The 7,344-nt window shown below is 44.5% G+C and overlaps 2 protein-coding genes across 2 annotated transcripts; both read right to left on the reverse strand.

Moving 5' to 3' along the window:
* Positions 1-1,349: 1,349 nt before the first annotated feature.
* On the reverse strand, positions 1,350-3,942 carry LOC126523057 (uncharacterized). The gene is made up of 3 exons (XM_072288518.1): positions 3,443-3,942; positions 3,192-3,365; positions 1,350-2,350 (listed from the first exon to the last, which is right to left on the reverse strand). Exons 1-3 carry the CDS (start codon positions 3,536-3,538, stop codon positions 2,171-2,173), a joined length of 450 nt encoding a protein of 149 aa, XP_072144619.1. The 5' UTR covers positions 3,539-3,942; the 3' UTR covers positions 1,350-2,170.
* A 1,165-nt stretch (positions 3,943-5,107) lies between these two features.
* Positions 5,108-6,871, reverse strand: LOC126522879 (uncharacterized). The gene is made up of 3 exons (XM_050171721.3): positions 6,466-6,871; positions 6,243-6,389; positions 5,108-5,336 (listed from the first exon to the last, which is right to left on the reverse strand). Exons 1-3 carry the CDS (start codon positions 6,619-6,621, stop codon positions 5,157-5,159), a joined length of 483 nt encoding a protein of 160 aa, XP_050027678.2. The 5' UTR covers positions 6,622-6,871; the 3' UTR covers positions 5,108-5,156.
* Between the last annotated feature and the right edge of the window lie 473 nt (positions 6,872-7,344).

A 7,344-nucleotide genomic window follows, 5' to 3' on the forward strand; every position in this document is an offset into this window, starting at 1 on the left:
AAGACGGAAATTACGGTCTGCACCGGCTTCGTTAAGACGCACAACAGGGAACCTGTATTAGCGAAACAAGCTTCCTGAAGTCTGCGCTCTTAGATCGAATGCCATTTGCATTCCATTGAAATACGGTTGTGTTTCGAAAACAGTTATCCATCTGGCGACCCATTATGCGATGTTGTAAGCTACTTTTGTAGTACCAGTTGTTCTAACGAAAGAACTGCGCTCACCTCTGGAAGGATGTTTGTCATAGGAAATGCCCGCATAATCGCTTTCGGCGCAACAAAGAGCATAGACACCACCATATGCTGCTGAGACGATTCCGCTTCACGTGAGACATGCGCAGGTCCTTGTGTTCTCAAAGCGATGAATGCCTGCTGAGACTCATGTTGGCGGTCGACAACACTTGGCGACGTCTTTCCTTGGCTCTCTTTCCTGCTTGGTTTGCCGTTCATCTCCTGTAAACCACTAGCCACCATCGCATACGTTTTCTTGCGCTCTGCTGATTGTGAGGGAGGAGCTGCTATCACTTGGTTGACAGCATCTAAGTTCGGAGGAGGCGAGCCTTGCTTCGGGGTACGACCATGTAATATTTCCTGTCGCCTGAGTAATGAAGCCGATTGATGCTTGGGACATCTAGCGTATGAAGCTGTGTGGTCTCCGTTGCAGTTGGCGCACTTGGGTTGATTTCTAGAGGTGCAGGCTTTGTAATCATGCGCTCCCGCACAGATCTTGCATCGCAATTGGCCATGGCAGGACTTAGCAACATGGCCAAATCGCTGGCAGTTGTAGCACCGAGTTACAGGTTGTAAATATTCTTCGACTGGATGACTCGTGAATCCAAGTAGGACGCGTGTTGGTAATCGTTTGTCAGGCAAGAATTGTAGGATGCCACCTGGTCTGCCTCTTAACGGAAATGACGCCGCTATCTTGTAGGTACTCAAGTAGTTGGTCTTCAGTGTATTGAACTGGAACATGTCTTATTTTTCCTAGATTTTTCGTGTACGATGGTGGCACATATGGTTCCACTGCAAGGCCAGCAACATGAGTTAACTCAACTAGTCTCGTGGAGGCAGCGAGAGAAGACACAATGACGGAAAAGTTGCCTTCCCTCGTTACACGAAATGATTGCATCCAGTGGCGTAGCTAGCTAGGTCGTCTGGCACCCGGTGCCCATAGGTCTTCTGTCACCCACCTCCCCGGCTGTAGCCGGTGGAAAGAGGGGTGTCTTCAGACGTATATGACACCCCCCCCCCCCCCCCCCACCTCACTGGCCCCTTGCAGCCGGGGCCCACGGCCCCTCGGCCCCTCGGCCCCCCCTGTTGCTACGCCACTGATTCCACCTTCTCTTTTGCCGTGGTAATAATCTCACTGGCCAACTTGTTTGGATTCACTTTCCAAAACGACGCTTCCGGGTCGGTGAGCTTGAAAATCACTGCAGTATTCCCGCTTGGCGTGATTTCTTGTACGTCACCATGGTGAAAGATCTATCTTCCGCTTCCATGTGGGTGGTTTCAACTATTGTGGCATCGCTGTGCGGCTCATGATCGTCACTACGTGCCCTCTTGGGAGAGTTCGCCTCGAGGTCAGCATCCTTTGTCGCACTTGGGTTGACGTGGTCACTGCCAGCCGGTTGCACAGCGGGTTCTTGTTGTTCTGCAGTAGCATTCATCTCTCCACTTGCATCAGGCAGAACGGGGTCCCTTCTTTGCCAACTCCTTCGGTTGCCGTGGGAGCCGCTGGAACGTCTTGGAGGCCAAAAAGTCCTCCCGCCTGGTGAGGCGGGAAGTCGTCGACCGAATTTCGGCTACTGAGTGCTGAGGTCAAGCGAGGAAACTGACAAATTAAGACGAAAAAGCGGGTCCCTGAGGAGCTCACGTCCGTTGGGGGCAAACTTCGTCGTCGTCAGTGCTCCAGTCATTTAAAGAGGTGTACTTCGTAGCTGGTGCGGCATGCATACGGTCTAACATTTGAAACAGTTCATGAAAAGGGGGAAAAAAAAAAAACGGTCACCCATCCGAATGTAACGCGAATTAAGCTAAACACATATACGGGTTTCTCAGAAAGGGCGCGCAGGACCACGCAAGCCCCTCCAGAGTACAATATGAACTAAGGGAAAGCCTTTATTGTCGTGCCGTTTGCTTTATTCGACAACACAAATGCACAAAGGCCTCGTTCACGCCAGTGCGTTCCAAGCGGCCTCCATTGCCTCCTTCATGATGTCTCGCATCTTGTCGTGCTCGGCGATTCTCTGCAGGGCGCCGTTGATCTCCGACACGATCTCGAAGACCGTTTTTCTTTTGTAGTCGAAGTACCTTCTCGCAGACTTTACGAACTCGTCCACCGCCTCTGCAACCTTGTAAACAGACAAGAGAGAGAGGGGGGGGGGATAAACAAAAAGATAAATAATAGGAATGGCAGTCTCAACTGTAGTTGATTTCTACGTAAAGCAAAGTATTCATGATTTGTGAATAACCGTTGTATGATTAATGTAACTGCTGTATTGCGAACGATTACGTAGAGATTATATGGTGCAGTGTTTAATAATAATAATAATAATAATAATAATAATAATAATAATAATAATAATAATAATAATAATAATAGTAGTAGTAGTAGTAAGTAGTAGTAGTAGTAGTAGTAGTAGTAGTAGTAGTAGTAGTAGTAGTAGTAGTAGTAACTTTATCTATCCTTTTTAAATGAAAGGGGCAGTAGGGTGGGGTGGGGGGGGGGTGGGGGGGAGTGGTATACTCAAGGTCGACCACTTGTTTCTAATGGTAAGATATTTGGAAGCACATAATTTTATGCGGTTGTGACTCGGCGTACTTTCAATCGCGATAGAAAGTGGCCGTGCGACGCCGCTATTATACCCAAAATGGCTAGATAGGCCCGCCAAAAAGGCGAGATAGCCGCCAATCCGCACACCTGCAAAGAAGTGGTTGCGCTCGGCGTAGAGTGAATCGCAATAAATATAATAATAATATAAATAATAAATAATATATAATATTTATATATATTATAATATAATATATAATAAAAAATAAATAATAAATGTGAAGTGTTAAATAACCTGAATAGCTGGCAAGAATTTAAGTAACATAAACAGACGATGGGCCCAAGTATACGGTCGCAATTATAGTGAATAACGCACGTCGACGAAGCGAATAAAAAAAAAAAAAAAAAAACGCAGCCCAGACCTGTGCGCCAACGGTTTCCTGTATGCCGGACAGGTACAGCTCCTCGATCTCAGTCTGCTGTTTAATCTCGCTCAAAATTTTTCCGACTTCTTCGCAGATCCTGTCAACGTCGCTGCCGGGCTCCTTGTCTCTGCCAACCTGAGGAGATCGTTCTTGTTGACGGAAGTTCGGGTCCTAAATGAAAAAAAATACGAGAAAAATAAACATGAATGGATTTCTTTTTTTTTTTTTTTTTTATTGACTCACGGTACCTGAACTTCCGAAGCCATTTCAGCATCGTAGGAAGTGTCATACTGGCTGGCTTCTTGCGGGTGCTCGTCGCGGCGCTCCTTGCCTATTTGACTCATTTTGTGAGAACGGTTTAACGTTCCGTTAACGACTAAATTTCACTGTTGCTGTAATCTATGCACTAACTCTGCTAAATCAGATCGTGCCTCGCTTTTATGGCTGTGGCAATGGCGCACAAGGTACAGAAGCTGTCGTCTGCTACGCTACGTCGTCACGTCGTTACAGCGTCGTGGTTACGGCATTTCGGAAATTTAAGATAGATTACTCGTAGCTGTGCTACGTTATCTGTGCGAGTCGCAAGGAAATATGTCTTTGAGAGAAAGAGTGAGACAAATAAAACCATTTCAGAAAGTCGCGTCTGAGGTTTAGGCGATTTAGGCGATTATAGTGCCATCTGCCTAAAATGAAACAAAGCGTACGCTGCTCGCCACACGGCCTTTGAGATTACAACGCCACACGTTAACGCATGGTGTTCTAATGCACTCTACTTGGAAGTGATGCGCTAGTAGGGTGGCTAGCGCTAGTACACATGAGTATGAGGCTGGTTAGGCCGATAAATAAATAAATAAATAAATAAATAAATAAAAGTAACAAAAGCCATGTCTTTTTTTTATCTCGTTTTTATTTCCCCAAAATTCGACGTGCTCTTTTCTCTGGTCTTTATACCCATACGAAAATACCTGTTCAGTGGATGTATGGCACAAAGATATACAGACATATACATACATACATATAATTGTAGAAACGCTATGGAACAAGCTAACGCGTGAAATCAGCGAGGCAAAACAATAAGCGAACTTCGCTTCCTAAATGGATATATGTTTGAAAGCGCGGTTAGCGGCAGCGGTTGCAATATATATTTTGGCGTACAGTTTGCACGGTTCATGTCCTCGTCTTTTTCGCGCCATTGCAGGCTCGGCTTTATATTTTAAGCTGTCCCCGCGCAGTCTTGTAAACGTCTTACCTTCATTCGGCCCGCGCCGTCCAAGCTTTCGAAACTCACATATTCTGCATAAGGTAAGCTAATTACGTGTGTAGGAAAGCTAGCTGACTTGCGGAATTTCGCAAATCGTTTATTGCATCTCCGCCCCCCTCCGAATCGCCAAGCTTCCGGAATACTGTACATATTTAGTCGAGCTTCTCCTGGAGTACAGGTCTCGATCATACTAATATACACTGTGTGTGTTAATTGTCACCTTGATTCCGACATGGATTCTTGTGTATTGTACCTACGAATATATATATATATATATATATATATATATATATATATATATATATATATATATATATATATATATATATATATATATATATATATCAAATCTGGGGTCTTGCGGGCCAAATTAAACCACGATATGATTATGAGGCACGCCGCATATGTGGACTCCGGATTGATTTTGACCGTCTGGGGTTCTTCGGCGTGCACACAATGCACGCGGTACAGGAGCGTTAATTATTGCATTCCGCCTCCATCGAAATACAGCTGCCGCGCACGGGAGTCTCACCCGCCACCTCGTGCTTAGCATCGCAACCTCAGAGCCGCTTACCGCGGCGGATACTGCACCTACTGTACCGCTATCATCCAATATTTACATAATCTGTATCTCCAACGCACAATAAAGATATTTCTTTTGTCGTTTTGTTTGCTTTATTGATCAATTACATACGAATCCCTTAGGCGAGTGCGTTCCAAGCTGCCGTCATCGTCTCTTTGGTGTCCTCTCTCATTTTGTCGATTTCGGCGATGCCCTGGAGGGCACCGTTTATCTCAGACACCAGCTCGAAGACTGCCTTCCTCTTGTTCTCGAGGTACCTCTTCGCACTAAGCAAGAACTCTTCCACTGGCTCTGCGACCTTGAAGAAAATACAAACGAAAATATAGTTAACCACATCTTATGGCATGTGGCAAGAACATGTTAAGAGGAAGCTTTAGCTCGGGCTAAACTCCGACGCGGCCTATATTCAAATACATGTAAAACGCAAAAACGTTTTTCTGAGATATACCCCTGGACCGATTTTAATTAAATTTGTTGATCAATTCGAGGGAGAAAGCCAAATTCTAGTGACTGTTGCAAGCGGAATTTCGATTTAGGGCCCGAATTTTGTTAAAAAAGATTTTCATATATTCGAAAGTTTGAAAGAAGTAGAAGCAGGAAGTTTACAAATTAATAGCTCCGCATCAAGAACAGATATTGCGGTTCTGTAAATGGCATCCACTAGGTCATCGAAAGCGGACAAATTCGGCATGTCATTTTATATATTAAGTGAATTTGTTACGTTGTGTACAAGGGTTCTGCAAAAGCTGCATTTCCATATTACTAATATTTTTGAGATTTATGTGTAACATATCAACCTTAATTGTCCGCTTTACATGTACTATTAGATGCAATTCACATAATTGTGATGTTATTTTTCATGGTTCAGTTACAGCTTCAAACTTGTAGTATCGTTTTCTGAAAATTTGCGATTTTCGCCAATGTTTAATAAATCATTCAGGACCTAAATCAAAAATTCAGAACAAACAGTCACTAGATATTAAGTTGTTCTTTTAAATTCTACAAACCTCGTCAAATTTAGTGCAGTGGTTGCCAAGAAAAACGAATTGCCCTTTTACATGCATTTAGATAGCAGCGCCCGAACTAAAGCTTCCTCTTAAACAAAAGCGGACGACGGTGCGGCAAATAACGGCAGTTGTAATATTAACGGCGAATAATGCTGGCCGACCGAGGTACGGATATATATATGCGACGTGGTTAATACATCTCTTCCTAGTGCCTCCCGAATGTTGAACAGGCATGTTTCCTCCAGCGTAGTTTGCTGATGCAGTTGGCTCAAAAGCTCCTCGAAGATCTTTTCAGCATTGCTCAACATGTCTGCTTGAGATTCCTTCCGAATAGGCGTGGTGTCCTGAGTGGAGAAAAAGCGAGTAAAATCAATATCAAACGAATGTTCAGCTGTATGGCTGATTGAACTAGCATCGAACCTGAACCAGCGCAGCCTCTTCAACATCGGAGTTGTAGAAATCGACCTCCTTGCTTGCTCCTTGTTGGCGCTCGTCCTCACGGGCTCGCTTGATTCTGCTTTCTCCGGACTCGAAGGAAATGTCAACACCTTGCCTTTTCACACCTTTCCGATCCATTTTGCCGCGATAGTTTGGAGTTCAAACTAAAGTGTACTGGTCTAGGTGTATAGTTCAAATCCAATCGCTTAGCTCTCGTACGTCGCTCTAGCTCTTGTCCGTAACGCTACGCCGTTGCGGGGCTTGAAATTTCAAAGACTCTTCGCAGCTACACTGTGTCATCTGTGCAAGTCTCAACAAATTACGTGGTTGCAACAAACGGCGAGAGAAACTGGACCATTCTTAAACGTCGCGCTGCTGTTTGTATTTGCAACTATTTGCATTTTTAGTGTGAAGGACTACAGTGCCATCTTTTGAAGAATAAACAAAGCATACACTGCACGTTACATGGCCTTAAAGATTTTAATGCACGGCAACGCGCCGTTGTACATCTTGGAGGCAACGCGAAACTTGGGGATTGGATAAATAAGTAATATAACCCGCATGTTGGCTGGTCTTCTACCTCACCACGCAATTTATACCGGCTACTTGCAATACTTGGAATCGCGATCACTCTCGACGTCCACATCGTGTCTAACGTAACCTTACAGTGGATATATTTTTACGCAAGGGTACGTACGTTTCTGCAGACTGTGCTTTTAAATCGACGAAAGTACCAGTCATATATATTCGCGCGTTTGGTACTTCTGCATAATTGCGGCTAAAAGTACCGCGAATCGTCGATAGCTTCGCGAAAAAATTTAACTATGGAGCTTTCACATGTGATGAAACCACGATGTGATG

This window comes from Dermacentor andersoni, chromosome 6 (assembly GCF_023375885.2).
Source record: "Dermacentor andersoni chromosome 6, qqDerAnde1_hic_scaffold, whole genome shotgun sequence".
Taxonomy (NCBI): Eukaryota; Metazoa; Arthropoda; class Arachnida; order Ixodida; family Ixodidae; genus Dermacentor; species Dermacentor andersoni.

Excerpts from the sequence above, each read along its gene's own strand:
- LOC126523057 (XM_072288518.1), bottom strand. The coding sequence starts at position 3,538 with ATGAGTCAAATAGGCAAGGAGCGCCGCGACGAGCACCCGCAAGAAGCC. Across the intron at positions 3,366-3,442 it reads AAATGGCTTCGGAAGTTCAG|GACCCGAACTTCCGTCAACA; the intron begins GTACCGTGAGTC and ends TTTTTCATTTAG. Across the intron at positions 2,351-3,191 it reads AGGAAACCGTTGGCGCACAG|GTTGCAGAGGCGGTGGACGA; the intron begins GTCTGGGCTGCG and ends TCTGTTTACAAG.
- LOC126522879 (XM_050171721.3), bottom strand. The coding sequence starts at position 6,621 with ATGGATCGGAAAGGTGTGAAAAGGCAAGGTGTTGACATTTCCTTCGAG. Across the intron at positions 6,390-6,465 it reads AAGAGGCTGCGCTGGTTCAG|GACACCACGCCTATTCGGAA; the intron begins GTTCGATGCTAG and ends TTCTCCACTCAG. Across the intron at positions 5,337-6,242 it reads GGGAGGCACTAGGAAGAGAT|GTCGCAGAGCCAGTGGAAGA; the intron begins GTATTAACCACG and ends ATTTTCTTCAAG.